Raw genomic sequence first — 19,435 nt, 5'->3', positions numbered from 1 at the left:
CTTACACTTTTTTAAAAATTTGCTGGAGTGTTGTATCAAGGTGTCTATGGCTGTATTTGTATAAAGCATTTCCCAGGGCAAGCTTGAGGCCGACACATAGCTACTGGTTCCTGTGGTTTGGTTGGATGTGTGTCCCTGGTGTGTCTGGAGGTAGATCAGGTAGTGTACATGAAGGAGACCTCAGATGGAGACTGATTGAAGTTTACAGGAAACTTCAGTGACTAACAGCTGATGTTTTCCTGTGTTCTGTGGTGTAGGGCCTAATTCAAGAGGTTTTGAAATGGACAGGAATCAGCTGATTGCAATGGTCGGGCTCAGAATTGCTGGTAGTGGCAGCCCCTGCCTCTGTGCATGCTGCCTTTACCATGGGTACTAGTTGCTTACATTTGAGAGGAACATGGTCAGTTTCTATCATCCTAATGCTTGCAGATAACTGGAAGAGAGGAAGAAGTGTAGATCTACCTTTTGTCTCACTTAAAAACAGATACCATAAATAGATTTAATTATTTATGCAATGCTGGCACCTGCTTTTGTCAAATATGTCTTAGTTGTTAGCAGAAATTAATTTATGGTGATCATTGATTTTGAAATGTGTAACCAGAGCAACTAAAAAGCTAGTTTGGCTCTGTGAGAAACATCAAAATGTTTAGTTTTTTGTTTGTTCAACTGTGGATAAAATTAGATATAGTTTTGGAAACAGAAGTGTCTGCTTTGAAGTTTATTTATTTATAGATAAAATTTTCAATTTGGATCTTTGTTTCTGATTAATACTTTGGTGTTAGTTAGAATTTAGTGCTGGGGATCATGATGTCCCCTGTGAGGTTTTTTGGTTTTGATCCTTCAGTGAGTAGTAACTTGAGGCTGTAGCCGGAGGTTAGTTTCTCAAAGTGGCCGCCACTGTTGAAACATGTATCCTAAATCTTTCAGGCCTGAACTTCTGAAATCAGATGCTCCAGTGAACAAGACAACTTCAGCAGGTAGGTTTTCAAATGTGTGAGTTGTACAAGCACAGTATGATATTCCTATTTGTCAGTCTACAATTTGTTCTTACTAATAATACATAAAATAATATAAATTACAAGCAATTGCTCTGATTTAAAATTTTCTTTAGCTTCTTTGGCTTTTCTTTAGAGTTTTCCATTGGTTATCCAAGCTATTGTTACAGTCAATGGATTTGATTCAGCTTGGCAGAAGTATAAACAATGAGCTAGCTAGGTGTTTGTCCTGAGATACAGAGAAAGAGGCAAGTGGAATCTTCATATTGGAGGTGGATGATGAAAGTATTGCAGTTCTTCAGGACAATACACTGTGTGTTTTGTAGAAAGAGTGATGTCACTGGTCCAGTGGAGTTTTGTCAGTTTTAGTATTCTGTCATTATTTTAATGATCATTTTTTCTAGTTCCACATTGAATCCATACTTCTTACACACAGCATTTATGTGTAACCTGAAAATGCAAGATGATTATGCATCATATAAACTGAACAACTGAAAATATAACCAAAATAATCAGGGAATGTTGTTTTTTTCTGTGTCAGCCTCAAATACAGTGAAAGAAGAGTGGTATGTCAGAGTCACCAAACTGAGAAAAACAGTAGATCAAATTTTCTGTAAGAAGTTTGGTAAGTGTAGTATTATTATTTTCTTTTTTTTATGGCTTTGTATTTCTTGATGGTTGCTTTCATTCCTTCCTTTGAACATCTATGTGAATGAGACCTTTGTTCAGATTTTTTTTCAAGTATTTAAAATTCTGGGAGTTAAGTGAAAAAGAATGTTTTCATTTACTGCTTATACAAAGTAAATTCATTGTTTAAAAAGAATTATAAGTCTTACGTATACAGCTCTTCTGATTGCTCTTGATTCCTTCCTCTTTGGATTTTTTCCTTTGGTGGTGAATAAAACAGCTGTTCACTTATATCCACTGCAATATCATCATAATTAGTATTAAAACATTTCTGGGTGAAGTTTTGTGTTCTGTCCAATATGAAAAAATAGTCAACTTCATAAGAGCTAGAATAAAATTTTTCATGATACTCTATAACAAATTAACAGCTTTGAATAAAACAAATATATTATGCCTCAGTGAGCAGTCCAGTCTGGTATTGTGACTGCCCAATAGCAACATCAGACAATATGGCAATTTTTTTACATTTTTATGTGCAGACTTGGGTTCTGTTGGATTTAAATGTCCACATTGTTCCACATTTTAAGACCACAATTGCAACAGCCTGAGGAACTGGTATCAGCTAGCTTTTAATGAAGGTTGATTGGCCAACCTCTCCAGTTACTGGATGTATTTTGTTCCAACAGCCAAGGCTTTGGGGTGCAATGAGCCCAAAGCTGTTCCATACAAGAAATTTGAAGCTCATCCAACGGACCTCTGTGTTGAAGGGCTGCCAGACAACGTCCCCTTTAGGAGTCCTTCCTGGTATGGAATCCCTTGCCTTGAACAAATAATTCAAGTGGCCAACAGAATAAAATTTGTGATCAAAAGGTAAGTCTAAACCTGGAGGGTTTTTAAAGAATCCAAACAAACACCCTGTGTGTAATCAAGCACTTGGTTCATTAAGTTGTGAAGCATTTGGTCTCTAGTTACCAAAGAGGCGAATCAAATGTTCTGCATCATAAAGTGGGCATTTGCAATCCAGACAAATATTTCAGAATATGTTTTGCATATCTGTTAGCATGTTGACAAGTGTGAAAAACATAACAGAAAAATTCAAACTCTTCAATTCATGTCATAATAGTTAGTATTATTTAATTTATGTCAGGAGTAAGCAGATTATTTGTGTCCTGGTTGCAGGCCAGAGCTGCTAACTCACACTTCAACCGAAGTTGTTCAGCCCAGGCCAAGCGCTCAAGGTAAAACAGGTACGGTCTCCAATTGGGAATGGAAGTGTTGGATGGGGAAATGCACCTAGATCAATGCAGCATTTTTCAGTTTTCTGGAGTCCCCTGGGATTTCACAGCTGACTCTGGGTTTTTTCAGGTCTCTGTTGGTAAGGAATTGTAGGGACTTCCTGAACATATGACATGCCTTTAACAGGGAGAAGATTCAGTTTGGGGTTTATTTCTGAATGCCCTGAATTAAAGTGGCTTGGTGCTTTCTTACCACAGGAATGTGCAATCCAGATCTCACTGGGTTTTTTAGGAGTCTGAATCTGCTTGTACTAAGAACACAAGCCAAGATTCAGGGCTTCCTATGTTTTTACACACACGCAGCTTGCTGGAGGAAAAAAATAAAAAGAAGGGATATGATTTAATATGATTTAATAATCAGGCAAGCAGCAGTAACCTTACATCATCACAATGTAGTCTGGCTTTTTTTTCTTTTTTTTTTTTTTAATTTTAGGAAAAAGCTCATATTCAGTAAGAGGGTAGTTAAATAGAAAAGGCTCTTTTTCTTGTGGAGCAAGAAGAGGTAGCACCAAGTTTGGGTTTTCTTCGAAATAGTAACATCATGTGCCAGTGACAGCAGTAAAAAATCCAGCTAATAAAATCCTCTTTCTGAAAGAAAAGGCGAGTGGTGATGATTCTTAAACCTTAGACTGTTGGAATGTACAGAATACTTACTTTTTGTACTAGATATTTCACTGTATTTTTCACTAATTTATAGATGATTCTGGAATTACCAGTGCCCACCATGCTTGCTGGGGTCCAGGGTCTAATGTCAGAAAGATTAACACTGCAAAGGTTCTCCTGGATTTAGAGCCCAGTGAAAACCACTTTCCCAGACAAAGGCCAAGGATCTTCTTACTGCAGACACAAACTTAATGTTGCTAAAGAATATTAGATATTTTTCAAGCAAAATATTATTATTTTGGAAAATAGTAATCCTGTGCCATCAACAGACAGTTTGTGAATAACAGTTTTTTAAAATAAATTAGTCAGTCTGATTCCTTTGCCACTAGGACTAAAACATGTGAATAATTATAAACACACATGCAGGTGTTAAATACCTGTGAAATCTATCAAATAAATATGCCAGACTGAAAAAAAAAAAATAATGCATCTTGCCATGGAAGTATAAGAGACTAGAAATAAGCAAAATAGGTAATATATGAACCAAAAAGTATGATTTGGAAACAAAAGGAATTCTGTATACCTTCCTTCCTGCATGCCTTTGACAGCTTGGGATGGATTTGGCTCAGTAGCAATGAACTGTTATTTGTCAGTTGTAATGAAAAGTAATGACGTGTGATGCCAAGGGTTTGACATTGGCCAGATGCCAGGCACCCACTGCTCACTCACTCCCCTCTGTTGCTGAACAGAGGAGAGAAAATATAATGAAGGGTTCATGGCTTGAGATAAAGACTGGGAGAGATCCCTCATCAAATACCGCCATAGGCAAAACAGGCTCAACTTAGAGATGTAAGGTGAATTTATTGCTAACAAAATCAGAGCAGGATAATGAGGAGTAAAATTAACCCTTAAAAACACCTTCCCCCCATCCCTCCCTCCTGGCAGCTCTGCCGCATACCCCAGCTGTGCAGAGGAATGGGGGCCATGGTCAGTCCATCACCCCAGAGCTTCTGCTTCTCAGGGAGAGAAGTCATTGCCCTGCTGCACCATGGGGTCCCTCCCACGGGAGACAGTTCTCTGCAAACATCTCTGACATGGATCCATCTCACGAGCACCAGTCCTCCCCCAGACTGCTGCAACACAAGTCCGTCCCACAGGCAACAGCCCCCCTCAAACTGCTGCAGCATGGGTCACTTTTCCACAGGCTGCAGTCCTTCAAGGACAGGCTGCTCCAGCTTGGGAGCAGGGCCCTCCTCTCCATGGGTCTCCCACAGGCTCACAGCCTCCTCCAAGCATCCACCTGCTCTGGCATGGGCTCCTCCACGGGCTGCAGGTGGATCTCTGCACCTCATGCCCTCTGTGGCTGCGGGGGCACAGCTGCCTCTCCGTGGGCTGCACCACAGGCTGCAGGGGAATTCTGGCTTTGGTACCTGCAGCAGCTCCTCCCCCTTGTTCTTCACTGACCTTGGTGTCTGCACACTTGTTCCTCTGATGTGTTCTCTCACCTTGCTTTTCTCTGGCAGCAACTACAACTGCACCACCACTTTTTTTGTTCATCTTTCTTCTTAAATCTTTTATCACAGAGGCATTATCACCATTTCTAATTGGCCCAGCCTTGACCTGTGGCTTGTCCATCTTTGAAGCCACCAGGGCATGGAAGAAGCTTCTGGAAGCTTCTCATAGAAGCCACCCCTGTAACCCCCCTGCTACCAAAAACCAGGCCATGCAAAACCCCTACAATGCTGTTTGTTAGGAAACAAAAGTGCTTTTTATTGGACATCCTTTTCTTTCTTCTCTATCTAAGCTACAAATTGTCTGCACTGGCTAGCACTCCTATAATTGTCTTTTATTTACAATAGAGAATGGGACTGAAGGTGACTTTTTAAATGCTAATCAAAATGTTTAGCAAAACATTCTTTAAATCATCGTGTTCTACTCTAAAGAATGTTATTATACACTGATTAATTTGTCGAATTCCAGTTTTCTAAGAACCACTAAAATTTCTTCCTGCATCTGAAGGCTCTGAAGAACAAGTTGTTATGCCAGGGTCGGTGTTTGAAATTTGTAACTACATTTAACCAAATTTTTAATTATGTAGAGGTAATTACGTGTATCATTTAAGCTGCTATAAATAATCATTACTCACTGTGTGTCCCTGTCTAATCAGATGTGAATGTGTTGTTAGTTTTCCTGTTCGTATGTTGAAAGAAGTACGTTCAAATGTACCTCTGTATCTAGAGCTGGGTGATCCTCTGATACTTATTTCTGCTTTTCAGTGAAAGATGATTGGAATGCCAAGATCACAAAGCTAAGAAACCAAGTAGAAGATATATTTTGTGTGAAGTTTGGTAAGTTAAATGCTAAATGAACTGTTCTGTAATGCTGCTGCATTTTAAAACTCCTCTGTTTAAATGTTACTGTATTTACTTAAGCATGATAAGTATATTAGGACAAATACGGAAATCTTGACTCCTCTTACCTATGTTTTACTTACTCTTTCCTGTAACTGATGTAAATGTTTTTGTAACAGCATCCTAGGCTGTAATATTTCTAGTTGTGTGATGAGATGATTGCACAAAAGATTTGCATGAAGTTCTCAAAATAAAACATTAGGCACTGCAGGCCTGTATTAGATACCATCTGTAACAAGATGGGCCAAGTTCCCATTTGCAGTTACTCCACAGAAAATAATAGGGAATCTGTTTAAATGTATTTAAATATTTCTGGTTTTTTGTAGGGGGCTTGTTAGCTGTGAGTAGCAGAACTTCTGTAAGATTCTTAAAATTACATGAGATAAAATTCAACCCATTTAAGTTTGTAATCTATCATTTAATCTTTATTTTCAGCTGAAGCTCTGGGGCTTTCAGTGGCTACAAAAGTGAACGTTCCCTATGCTGTATTTGAATCAAACCCTACTTCCTTGGTCGTTGAAGGCTTGCCAGAAGGAGTCCCCTTCCGGAGTCCCACGTGGTTTGGAATTCCACGCCTTGAAAGAATCATCCGTGGGAGTGACAAAATCAATTTTATTATTAAGAAGTAAGTTTGTGATCCAGTTACTTTCACCTCTGATTTTGAAGTTATTTGTCTTCATTCCCAGCAACTTTAGGCTTTAAATGCTACCTGAACTCTGCTTCCATGAAACACAATGAATATTTTGCACATTTGTTTTATCTCATACAAGGACATACATTCCTCATTCAATTTCTGTAGATGTATAAATTGTGCATTTTGTGCATGAAGAATTGAGGGGGGAAATGGTCTTGTACCTGGAAGCTTTGTTGCTTCTTTTTCTTTCATTTTTCTGGTTTTTTTTTGGTTTTTTTTTTTTTTTTTTGGTTTTTTTTTTTTTTTTTTTGGTTTTTTTTTTTTTTTTTTTTGCTTGAAGTAAACTCAGAAGAAAATTGCAGAATAGAATATATAGCTTTATGTTTTCTATTTTTTTTTTTGTGGTTATAGTAGATGGAGAGTCATCCATGCTTCTAACAGAATTTCATTCTAGAGAGCTGTTGTTATGTGAATTGGAACTCAACTGAATTCCAAGAAATTGGTAACATTTTGCTGTATGACTTGTCTTGCAATTGATTGGATTTCTTCTGTTCAATTTCTAGGCCTGAGCTTATCATTCCCCATTTGCCTCTAAGACTGGCTAGTAAACTAAAGACAAAAGGTAAACGATTAAATATTATTTGCTGCCATCCATTTGTAAATACTTCCCTTCTGCTTCCCTAGCAGACTGAGAGATCTTTGTGGTTGAAAAATACAGGAGTTGTAAATAAAAGGCATTATTTAGGATGATCTAGTGTAGTAGCCTCTAAATCTGCTATTATTTGAAAAAGACACTCAAACCATAAATGTATCTGCTTTTTTTACTTGACTATTCTAGTACAGAAAATGGAATTTACTCAATTTTGACAACTTTTATTTCACTTTTAATGGCTTCAGTCATTTTTAACTGAGAGTTGTGAACTGCAGTAAATAATAATGGTGTTTTATAAGAAAAGAATAAAAGAATATTTTGTCTGTAGAAAATTCAGATGTTAGTAATTTTTTGGGGTTTTAGATAATAAAAAGTACCAAAACTATCCTTCACACTTAGAAAAAACAAAGTCTTATGTTCTGAGTTAGTGGAAAAATCTAGGTGTGTCTTTTTCAAGAGCATTAAACCTACTTTTAAGATTGGGAACGTCACTGTACTGTTCAGGTTTTGCTGTGCAGACTCTATTTAGTTCAGTCTGTTAGAATTCTTAGAATACAGCTGTTCCTTTGTTGGGCGTGCAAGATTTGTGCTTACACCTTGTGTTCTTTTGGCTTCCAGGAATTAGTCCAAGGACTACCAGAAGGTCACGAAATTCTTCAGAAAATTCAAGTATTCCAGAGATTGAAGTTACTCTTGATGACAGTATGGAAGAAATACCCTTAAATATTCTTCTGATGAGCTTTTATTATATTCTTCTGACATTTTCTATTCTTCTAAGCTTTAGCAGCCATTAAGTTTCATACACCTCATGTAGCAAACTCTGTTACACTTCAAGGCTCCAGATGCACTTCAGAATAGAAACAACTTTATTTTTCATTTCTGAAACAAACTGGACACTGTGTAGATGATGCTTAGGTAAAATGTTGCAGTTTGACAGGGGCCATTATTCCAAGCAGAGATGTGGGAAATGATGTAGACCAGGGCAGAGAAATGACAGACATGGTCAGTAGCATTAAATGCCTACATATAACTCTAGAACTTCCCAAAGGCTTTTTTTTTTTTTTTAATTATTCTACTCTTGATTCAGAATTGAGGCTTTCTCTAGTAATCAAGTTTGATGCATTGTTCTTTTTTTGTGATGTCTTGCTTCTGCCCTCTGAGTTATATGTGTAATGTCTCTTCATAGGTCCTAAAAAGGCACAAACAACAGATGCTCAAACTAATTCTCAAACCAATGGCCCCACTACAAATGCAAAGCAACAGGGAAGAGAGTTTTCTTTTGGTAAGTGTTAGGGGAATTAGCACACATGCATTCCTTTAATGTTGGTATGGAACATCTAGATGGCATATCAGATATTTTGAGTTCATGTTCTGATGTACAGTTGAAGGTGATGACTGAAGTTCTCACTTTTGTGTAAATTCAATTCTTCATTATGTGGAGTAATCTGCCTTAGAGAAATCCTGGATGATATGTTGAGTATGCTGATCCATTAGATCTTAGTGATTCAGGTGCAGAGTCAGTTTTAGATTTTTCCTGGTCTATTACTGTACAATGCTGCAGACCCTTAAAGGACTTTTCTGGTGTAAAGAACCACCAAGTGCATAAACCCAGCTGAGATGTGATACTGTGCATACATTTCATAAGCCCTCCACAAATTTGAAATATTGACATCACTGTGCAGATACCTAGGTGGCATGTAGGGACCAGGAAGGATTTGAACTAACATTTGTAAGCCATGATCTGTCAGAGCTGATTATGCATGACTGCCATGATTGACCTCTCCAGTTCTGGAAAATAAGTAGAGGAAAAGCTGGGCGGGACTGAAAGTCATGTAGTTGTGACTACATGAATGTAGGCCAGAGCTTTTTGGCCATGGAGGCCCAGGCCTGTTAGTGCACTGGTCTGGAACAGAAATCTCTAGTTGAAAGCAGGGTCAATTTGCAATCCTAAAACTTCTTCATTGTCAAGTGAGATGAGTGACTACATTCAAAGTAACTGTAAGTAGTTCTATGTCTCAGTAAACCTTTTTTTCAGCATACTTACATTCTGAGTTTCTTTGCTTATGTTTGTGTAGGAAGTTGTTGTTATTTGCTTTATCCTCTTTGTCCCCTATGCTTTCTTTTTAGCTGTATGGTCATAAAATATATAAGAAAGGAATTATTTACTCCTGCCAAGCCAATTGAGAATGAATTGTGGCACGGGTGGTATTCGTATTCAGAGTGGCATACAGTTTTCTTGAACTTTCCTGTTGCTGTTAGGCCTAGACTTTTTTTTTTTTTTTTTTTTTTTTTTTAAATCTGCAACCTTTTTAAACTTTAGGTTGAGGTTTAAGTTTTGTAGACCAGCCATGGCCCACATAGTGCAGCCACAAGTAAACCAGGTTTAGTAATTGCTCTGATGGCTGTCAGAAACAAAATTCTTACCTAGATGACATTTAATTTCACCACTAAAGTAGAAACTATGCTAGAGATTCTCAGGAGAGAGGCATGTGTTTCAGGGCTGCATCACTGAACATATGAGGAACTTTCTGCCACTGTTTTGGGTGCTGGTTCAGATGGGTATATTTTATGCTATCTGATAGTAAATTTGGACCACTCTTTGATTAATTTAGCTTTTAATCACCTTTGCTTTATCTAGTGGCAGTATCTTTCAAAGCTTCAGGAAAATGGGGATTGATGTGGATATAGTTTTGCAGAATGAAAGTAATTTTTCACATTTTTACTGCCGTAGTAAATTGGTTATCAAGCATGGTAATTTAATAAACATTTATTAAAGTGTTATTCAAAGACTGATTCATTGTGTGAGTGTTGTTCTAATTCTTCCAATTTCTTCCTGGCAGAGGCGTGGAATGCCAAAATCAATGACTTAAAGCAGAAAGTTGATAATCTTTTTAATGAAAAATGTGGTAAGTTTACTGATTCTTTTTTACTGAGATGCCTTTCTTACATGATGCCTCTCATACATGATGTATGAAAGGTGCTCATATGTTTATTCCAGAGCTCCTGTGGTCCTTGTGTACCTTACAGTTTCCCATCCGAGTTCATTCTCATGTACTTGCAATCCAGTGTCACATTTCCACTAATTGTTTTACTTGGGTTTAAAAATGGAGAAGTTGTAGTTGGATTACAGTTTTTTTAATGATCCACAGACAGAGTGATTCCACATACTGGCACATCATTTTAAGCTTTCATCACTCTGCTTATAAATGGGACTTTGCATGACTCTGCATGACTCAGAACAGGTTATGGGTTATGTGTGGTGTCTGGAGAAGTGTGCTCCATTATATTCCAGCACTTCTTCTAGTGCAGGCTGTTTGGAAAGTAGTGACTTTTGGATGTAATGTAACTTCTCATTTCTCTTCTGAGTGCAGGATTTTGAACAAGAGCACTAATCTCACCTGCCCTTGGTGCTGTTCTCTAGAAGAGAAAGAGGCAGAACAAAGTGGCATACAAATAGGATAGCCTTGTAGGCAGACCAAGCCAGTGGCATGAGCTGGCTGTAAATTACTAATTTTCAGCAAATTATGGTGAGATTTACTGCAACAGAATGAGTTACATTTGAAACTGTGAATTTTCTTCCTGCATCCTCATAGCTGTCACCAAAAAAGGCAAAGCCTGCTGATTCTACCTAATAGAAAATGTATGTGCCAACTACTCTATTTCATTTAAACCAGAGATACTCTATTTCTTATGCACATCAGTTACCTTCCTGGTGCCTTATCTGCTCTGTTGCATTTCAGGGGAAGCTCTGGGACTCAGTGAGCCAGTGAAGGTGCCGTATGCACTGTTTGATTCCTCCCCTGATGATTTCTACGTGGAAGGATTACCTGAGGGGGTCCCCTTCCGCCAACCTTCAACTTTTGGGATTCCAAGACTAGAGAAGATCCTGAGAAATAAATCCAAAATAAGATTTATTATTAAAAAGTAAGACTTCCATATGTCTTTGATAATATATTCTATGAGAGTTGAAATGTAGACCAAAAAATGAAACTGTGTTGCCAAGTTGCTAAATTACTCTGTAAAATACACACTGGAATATTTTTAGTACTTGAGGAAATGGTCGGAAAACTCTTGTGCAAGTGGAGCAAGATACAATAATCTCTTTGTTCTGAAAGATTCTTAGACTTTGTTGTGAGAGGAAGAGCAAGTCCACATTTCTTAATCCATCGCAATTATCACATCACTGGTGTAGCTCCTACTGCAAGAAGCGCTTATGGGCTACTCATAAAGCTTGCTGATTGTGTGTTGAGAGCTGAGGACTGGAGATTATTTTAATGAGGCCTGTAAAAATTTTCTTTCTTTTGCCTAAAACAGGTTTAGATATGCCTGTGCCAGTACAGAAACAGTGGCAAGAGAAGTCACAAGGACAGGTAGTGACAGAACAAGGGAGAATGGCTTTAAACTGACAGAGAGCAGGGTTAAATTAGATATTTGGAAGAAATTTTCACTGGGAGGGTGGGGAGGCCCTGACCCAGGTTGCCCAGAGAAGCTGTGGCTGCCCCATGCCTGGAAATGTTCAAGGCCAGGCTGGATGGGGTTTTGAGCAACCTGGTCTAGTAGAAGGTGTCCCTGTCCATGGCAGAGGCAAGAAACTGTATGGGCTTTAGGTTCCTTCCAACCCAAACCAGTCTAAGATTCTGTGAAGTTATGGAGCCTCTCGGTCATTGCATTCTTGACTGTCTGTTTGGCTGAGAGGATATCACTTAGTTACCATTTATAGAAAATGGGATTTTCTTTAATGTTGATGTTATAATTTTATTATTGTATGTAAAATGTTCAATCTGTTTGCAGGCCTAAGAAGCTTGAGGAAGCTATCAAAGAAAGTTCTGTTACAAGCCCCCAAAGTGAGTTTTGCAACTGCTTAACCTTCTAGATAACAGTTTATTTCAAGGCTTAAATATTAATTATGAGAGCATCATGGTGTTAATAAATTCCTGAAAGACTTATTCTACATTGCAGTTGCTTGGTTTGTTTTTGAGATGGTAAAAGCACAAACCAGTTACAGCTTAAATATAGCTCTAACAAGGGAGTATTAATTTTTTAAAGTTATTCGCAAATAACTGTGCCACTAATGTATTCTTTGCTGCATTCTATCAAAATGTAGCCAGTAATGTAGGATTCACAGTTTTTCAGGTCTAGAGATAAATTATTTGCTCCTAGTATGTAGGTCATCTAAATGACACACGCACCAGAGACAGGAGAGCAGATAGCCAGTAGGAAATTGTGTCAGGTAGGTAGGTCATGGAATAAATGCTCCCATTTTGAAACTGAAACTAGATCCTCTTTGAAAACTTTGCCAATATTTGTTGTTTTGCAATATTTTCTTTATAGATGAGACTGAAGATTTTGAGCTTTCTGTAAATGTTTTCTAAATTAATCCTCTTAGGAAAAAATAATTCCTTCAGTAAAGCCAATACAGCAGGGACCTCAAAAAACGCAGTAGTGAACAAAGCTGAAGGTGTTGAAGACCTAAACATCGTTCAGGTAACCATACCAGGTGTGTATACTGGCTGGTTTCACATCATACTACTTATGCTTATGTTGTTCATGGTATCTGTTTACTTTGATAAAGTTTTTTCCCAGTCAAGCTGGTTTGCTGAAATACAGTCAAGAAAGAACATAAGTTACCTTTTGGTTTTGCTGAGATGTTAATTACCTAACACCCATTAATATATCTCATCAGTGACATCTCTAGAATATTCTTAGTCCAACCACCTGTTAAGAAGTATCCACATTTTTATGAAATATTGATTTGCAGTTCTTGGCAGCTTCCAGATGTCAGTACTTGAACTGAAGTGAACGACCACGCAGGCTGAACTGCTTTGTCTGAACACCAATTACTGCTTTTTTTGTTGCCTGCTATGGCCATCTACTGAATGATCACTTTGCTTTTACCTTTACATGCCATTCCATGTTCCATAAGAAAGTAAAATACAATGTGTTGGTTTAATTTACCTTATCAAAAGTGTTCAGGGTCAGGTTGAATCGGGCTTGGAGCAACCTGATCTAGTGGAAGGTGTCCCTGCCCATGGCAGGGGTTTGGAACTGGAGGATCTTTATGGTCTCTTCCAAACGAAACCATTCTTGGATTCTGTGATTTTTTAGCAACCATCTATTTTTCTGTATTTCTACAGTTTGATGTTACTACTAAAATGAGGAACAAAGACAGTGCCTGTTTAGAAGCTCTTGGGTATACCTGCTTTGAGTAAACATGTAGGGATAAACAGTCTTCAGGGGGGAAAATTTGTGCCTAATTTTCATGCTGTTCTAACAATTTCTTCCAGGTGATGAAAGTGAGCGACTGTCAAGAGTAGAAAATGCCAGACAATTGAGAGAGCAAGTAAATGATCTTTTTAGCCAGAAATTTGGTAAATGCTTCTTACTCCCCATTTTTATATAGGTGTGAGTGCAATTAATGTTGTTCATACTGAAGTTACTGAATGAATATTCCCTCACAATGAATTATATATATGGTCATTAAAATGAACAAATTTGAGAATTGTATATGAATGTTGTGCTTTGACTCCAAAAAGAATTTTTTCTAAGTGATGTAGGCAGTTTGGTGTTTTAAACAAAGTCCTTAGAGTCTAGATTGCTTCGTGGTTCCCCTTCCCTTTTCCTGTTTTTCTGTACCAACATGGATGAAGTATTTATTTTCCTGGCAGTCCATGGTTCTTCTCAGGGCTTCCTAAACCTGACCTCTTAATAATTGGGATTAGAGTAATTTTAAAAATGAAATTTAACCTTTTTGCTGTGTATAGTTTCATTTGGTTTTTTTACTTTGCATTGTACAGTACTAATGATCTTGGGTTTCCTTATCTGAAATTCCTTCACTTGTGCTGCATTGAATTGCTTTTCATAGCATTGCAGGAAATGCTTTGTTTTCCTTTATGTAGCTGCCTCCTTTTATGTTCTGTTTTATACCACTCTCTAGGAGCAGAATCTGTGTTCTTCATATGTTGAACTGTCAGAGTTGGAGTTGTGATTAATGCTTTCACAGTAATGTTCATGAGTTTAATCCAAAACCTTATTTATAACACTGTAATCATTTCATTGTCCAGTGAATTTTCATAGTTTCAGATCTGATAGAAAGCATGGCTTGAATTTTGTTTCTTAATCATCTGAGGACTTTTTCTTCAGTGTAATCATAAATACTGTAGGTTTGAAAATAAGCAAGACCAATAAGCAAGACCTCTCTCACTTAGGTGAAGCCATTGGGATGAATTTTCCTGTGAAAGTTCCATACAGAAAAATCACTAACAACCCTGGCAGTGTATTGGTGGATGGAATGCCTCCAGGTGTGGCATTTAAAGCACCCAGTTATCTGGAAATGAGCTCAATGAGGAAGATTTTGGAATCAGCAGAGTCTATCAAGTTTACCATCGTTAGGTATGTAGTTGCCATTAATTAGATTGTGAATACAGCCCCATAGCTGGAACAAATGTGAGAGGATAAAAGTTGTAGTACATCTTTAAATAGGTGTTGGCTCTTTTTGGATAGCAATATATCAGGTCAAATGAAGGCCAGGTGTTGCTAGCATGAGTGAAGGAGGACATGTCCAATTCAGTATGACAAAGGACATATTACTAATACTGCACATTACAGCAAGCTGTCTTTTGAGTTAAAATCTAACCATAATGCCTACAAAAGTCCTGTAGTTTCCTGGGTCTTGCTCTCCCAGTCATAATACCAAGTTTTGATTCAAGTCCAGAGCTCACTGGTTTCTATTCAATATTTAAAAAATAGAATATTGTCCAATTACAGTATAAGGGAATTTCATTTGTATGTGTATATCTCCATAGACATAGATACACACACACATAACCAATGTTAATTTGTATGTATGAAGCAGAACAGATCAAACTTTGGAATCATTCTAAGGAGGAGTTGGAAATAAAAAATGATCAGTTTCTGTAACTTCTCAAATCACAGATCACTTCACAAGAGTTCAAAAGCTTGTTTATCTTTAGAGAGAGAAATTTCTTAAATAGATTTTACTAAGGGGTCTGAATTCCCAACCCTTAATCATGACATATTCTAGCCAAAAGGACCTTGATGTGTTTTTGGATTGAACCCTGAAGAAGAGGTGGCCCCTTGCTAAGTAGCAGTGACCGAGGGAAGAGTTTAGCTCTTCCCATATATGTTACTTTTCAAAATGCTAGTTTTGAAGTAATTAAGTGCCCAAGAGCTGCTATTCCTTCTGTTTTACTTAACTTTCTTTTAATTTTTGGCATGACCTCTGTTATAGAAGATAATGGGGAGGTTACATTGGGAGGAAACACCATGAAGTGCATTTTAGAATCAGTAATTTTTTTTTTTTTTCAGACCATTTCCAGGACTTGTGATTAACGATCGTAAGTATTTATGAGACACTGATGACAAATGTGTTTTAGTAACCTACCAAGATTCATTTTCTGCCTTGTGTCTTAGTGGCAGAGGCCCCAGGTTGTTAAGATCTCTGTATAACTCTTGACTGTGTATTTCTCATTCGCATATCCTGACTAAACATGTATGTACAGTTAACTTGAGGGCAGGGGGATAAATTTACATTTAAACAGCATAAGTACTTCCAGGCAAGTAAATGTGTAATAGTATTTGCAGGGAATTCAGTTAGAAATGAGAGAATCCATTGAACTGTTGTCAGTTCAGCATAAGTTGTCAGCCTGTGTTGGGAGTGGGGGAGCAGATTGGTCATGGACCACGAGGTTTGGGCATTATCTATGTCCACTAATTAGGATCAAAATGAGCTTATACTGATGGACACCAAGGTGAACAACTGAAAGGCTCTGAGCCAACTGCTTATAAGTATGATGTTTAATTCTTCATCTGAAGAACATGTGGAAACTGAAGAGGAAATTTTTGGTGCTCACAGTCAAGACAGGAAATGTTTTTCCTGTAACATAAAAATTGCCCTGCATCTCAATCACAGTGTTAGTAACCTGATCATGTGACAAGTTTCAGGATTTGCAGGTTCAAAGGTTGTCCTTATGTTGCATGTGAACCATTTTCATTGTGAAGTAAAACAATGATCATGTCTATTCTTAGAGCTGCTAGAAGAAGTTGAAGCAGAAGCAGCACCAGCAGCACCAGCAGCAGCCACAGTACTACCAGGTGACACAGAGTGTGACTCGTGTCCTTGCAGGAGGGGTGGGGTAGGGAGTTTTACTGGCAGATGTAATTAGCAGTCATGTCCTGGGGATAAGGTGCTCATGACGAGCTGTTTCATTTTGAGATGGGTGTGCAAGACTTTAATAGCTGTTAAACATTCGTGGAAAGTGCCTCTGCTTTCTTCAAGCTGTGTCATTGGTGTGTTCCTTGATTTGATTTTTACCCATGATGAGTGAGTGGGAAGAAAGATTAGTGGGGGCAATGTGTAAAGGCAATTCAGTATCCCCTTATTAATGTCTGCCCAACTCAAATGTGTGCATGTCTGCATGCACAGCCAAGTGAAGGTTGCCTGCATAGCTGGCAGTGGGGTCTGGATGGAATTTCTGCCTGCTGCCAAGCTCTGTAAGCCCTGCTAGGCTGCACCTGGGGCTGCACACACATCACCTGTCCTAGTCTCAGTGGACTTAGCTTTGGGCTGTGAATTAACTCAAGTAAATGTGGTTGGGCAACTTCACTTTGATCCAATACAGCTTCTAAATGTTCATATACCTTTTAAAAATGTGTATCCTAAGTTTGGTGTAGTGCAGGGAAAACTTCTGCAATTATAGAGGAACTGGTGGAGAAGTTTCACTTTTTTCATTCATTACTACTTTTTTTTTTTACCAGATAACACAGAAACAGAAGAGAATTCTCAAATAAAGCAAGATCCAGACCTGCCATCATAGACCTCATGAATACGGGGTAAAAGAATTTAGTGTTTCTTGAAGTCAACAACTGTCAGGTGGAATAATATTTTTATATTTTTGGCTGGGGAAAGGAGAGATGAAGGTGCCAGTACTTTTGGTTGTGAATTATTTTATGTGTCTTAGTTCCCACATATAATATGTCAGATGTTTTGCACTTTCTTATCCAAATACAATATAAAGCACACTGTGTTCAAATTTGTGAGGAAGTCCTAAAAAAATGTGGCCTAAAATGTATGATGGTAATCACATACCTCAGAAGCAGAGCAACTGAAAGCTGAGGGAATTAGTGTTTATGAAAAGCTCTGGTATGATTATGTGAAAAAGCATTATTATTCTTGGTAATGCACATACATTTCCAAATTGTAATTGAGCAGGAAAGCTCTTCACTATGATTGCAGTATTGTCTGAGTTTGGGACACTCAGTAGAGCTGTTAACTGTGATGACAAAACAACCTCCTCTAAAAGTTTTCTTTCCCTACCTAAATTAAACTTTAATGAAAAGCCTAGTTTAATTTACAACGCCCAAATCTTTCTCTTACTCTATTTTTAATGTCACTTGTTCCTAAAAATTACGATTTTGTGGTGGTGGAGAGCAATTTCAGCAATGCTATCATCACCAAATCTGAAATGCTGACCCACGTGGTTTGGAGTCTCTGTGCTTCATTCAAAGAAAATGCTAGTACTTCTTCCCATTTCGGTTTTTTGGTAATACTGAGACCCAAATGTCTTCCTCATTATGCAGTGTTTGATATTTCAGCAATTTGATTTGATTGGTATAAAGTTAAATGAAGCATTGGCTAGGGGGGCCTGGAGCCTCTGGGTTTCATTCCTGGCACCATCTAAGTTTTTGGAGCCGAGGAACAGCCTTGGCCTTCCATCCATCCATGAACACAGCCCAGGACACAGAAGGTGGCATTGGGACAATGAAATGATAGAAAGTTGCAGGAACTGACAAGCCAGCATCCCAACTGTCTGTGCCCTGAGCACTACAGGCACAGCAACAGTGGTCTTACTAAATCAGTGAAGTCTGTGCCGGAGGTATTTGTCATAAAACTGAATGGGGCAGGATAAAATACACTAAAAGAAAAGCTTTGATTTGCCATGGGACGCACTGCAGCCAGTGAGATATAAAAAAACATCTCACTTGTCAATTAAAGGTCACAGAAATGTTGTCTGAGCAATGGCTGCACAATTTGATGCTGCAGTGGTTCAGAGTTTTGGATGCTTTAGGCCATCCACTGAATTTATACTAAAACAAATATATTTGTTCTAAATTCTGACAGAGACCACTCGAGGACACATTTAATCTGATATTTACTGAGAGCAATATTCAGCTTCTGCATGCTTGCTGAATCTTGGCCTAAAGAACAGGAAAATAGAATACAAACTGCTCATAGTTGTAATAAGACACAAGGCTTCAATGAAACTAACTTACTTTTTTTAAATTTCTCTTACCCAGTCAGAAGCTTCCCGTTCTGAGAAGAGTCTGCTCGGCCTATCTAGACCTGTGTAATATAAGTGTATAAGAGAATATCTTCTATACCAACCCTTTTATACTATTATATAGAAATGTCTACTTTTTCAGCAGTTCTGTGAATTGACCTAAAGCAATGAATGACTGTAGATTTGTAATGTCTGAGTTTACTTTGGAATATATTTTAAGGACTATACCCGATGCAGCAGTGCTGGGGAGATGACAGGGATTAAAATCAACAGGGAATTTAGTGAAGCTGCTAGATTTTCCAATAAAGGTGAATTTCACTGTACCTGAATGCATCCTAACTTTTGTAATGAAAAATTCCTGCAAAGATTTCCATTTGTTTACTTTGGAGGAAAAACCCTCCACATTAATTTTCAGCTATTACTTTGATGGTGCATTGGACAATAGTATCTGTATATTTGAGCTAATTTTTCCTGTTATATCTATGACAATTCATACGTTTTTCCTAAATAAAAGATAAACTGATTCACTTGATGGTTAGTATGCATTAATGACACTGAAAAGGTCGGTATTCCAATGTGTGGATTAGGAACCAACTGAAATTAAACCCCATCATAATTTGTTCTGTTAATTCAAAGAAGGAATTATGTGTTATATCAGAGTATCACACAGTTTATATACGATGGGTTTGGTCTTGCAGTCCTACCACAGGCAATAGTTGCATGGACTTGTGTGAGAGCTTTTCAGCTGAAGGCTCTGGGGGATGTTCCTCTGTTCATCTAGAACTGGTTATGCAAACATACTACAGCCTGCTCTAAGTCCCATCATGTCAAAAACTCAGAATATTCTGTGAATACAACAAGTAAATTAAGTCCCCTGTAGTCCTGGTTATGTACGAATCGTACATCTTTTTATTCCAAATT

The 19,435-nt window shown here is 37.9% G+C and overlaps 1 protein-coding gene across 1 annotated transcript in view; it reads left to right on the top strand.

The window, feature by feature from the left end:
• Positions 1-19,041, top strand: part of GTF2I (general transcription factor IIi) — a 79,839-nt gene extending 60,798 nt beyond the window's left edge. Inside the window, exons 28-46 of the mRNA XM_066202129.1 lie at positions 928-977; positions 1,537-1,620; positions 2,309-2,492; positions 2,802-2,869; positions 5,797-5,868; positions 6,367-6,556; positions 7,129-7,187; positions 7,836-7,919; positions 8,404-8,499; positions 10,058-10,123; positions 10,958-11,141; positions 12,009-12,061; positions 12,604-12,714; positions 13,502-13,585; positions 14,423-14,606; positions 15,543-15,571; positions 16,263-16,328; positions 16,992-17,066; positions 18,531-19,041. Coding sequence (XP_066058226.1) covers positions 928-977; positions 1,537-1,620; positions 2,309-2,492; positions 2,802-2,869; positions 5,797-5,868; positions 6,367-6,556; positions 7,129-7,187; positions 7,836-7,919; positions 8,404-8,499; positions 10,058-10,123; positions 10,958-11,141; positions 12,009-12,061; positions 12,604-12,714; positions 13,502-13,585; positions 14,423-14,606; positions 15,543-15,571; positions 16,263-16,328; positions 16,992-17,050 — 1,723 coding nt within the window. The 3' untranslated portion in view covers positions 17,051-17,066; positions 18,531-19,041. The remainder of the gene's footprint in view (positions 1-927; positions 978-1,536; positions 1,621-2,308; positions 2,493-2,801; positions 2,870-5,796; positions 5,869-6,366; positions 6,557-7,128; positions 7,188-7,835; positions 7,920-8,403; positions 8,500-10,057; positions 10,124-10,957; positions 11,142-12,008; positions 12,062-12,603; positions 12,715-13,501; positions 13,586-14,422; positions 14,607-15,542; positions 15,572-16,262; positions 16,329-16,991; positions 17,067-18,530) is intronic.
• Positions 19,042-19,435: the final 394 nt, after the last annotated feature.

This window comes from Chamaea fasciata, unplaced genomic scaffold (genome assembly GCF_029207755.1).
Source record: "Chamaea fasciata isolate MVZ Bird 193981 ecotype frontalis unplaced genomic scaffold, bChaFas1.0.hap1 SCAF_21, whole genome shotgun sequence".
In the NCBI taxonomy this organism is placed as follows: Eukaryota; Metazoa; Chordata; class Aves; order Passeriformes; family Sylviidae; genus Chamaea; species Chamaea fasciata.
The sequence above is the reverse complement of the archived record's forward strand: the minus strand, read 5'-3'. Positions and strand labels throughout refer to the sequence as shown.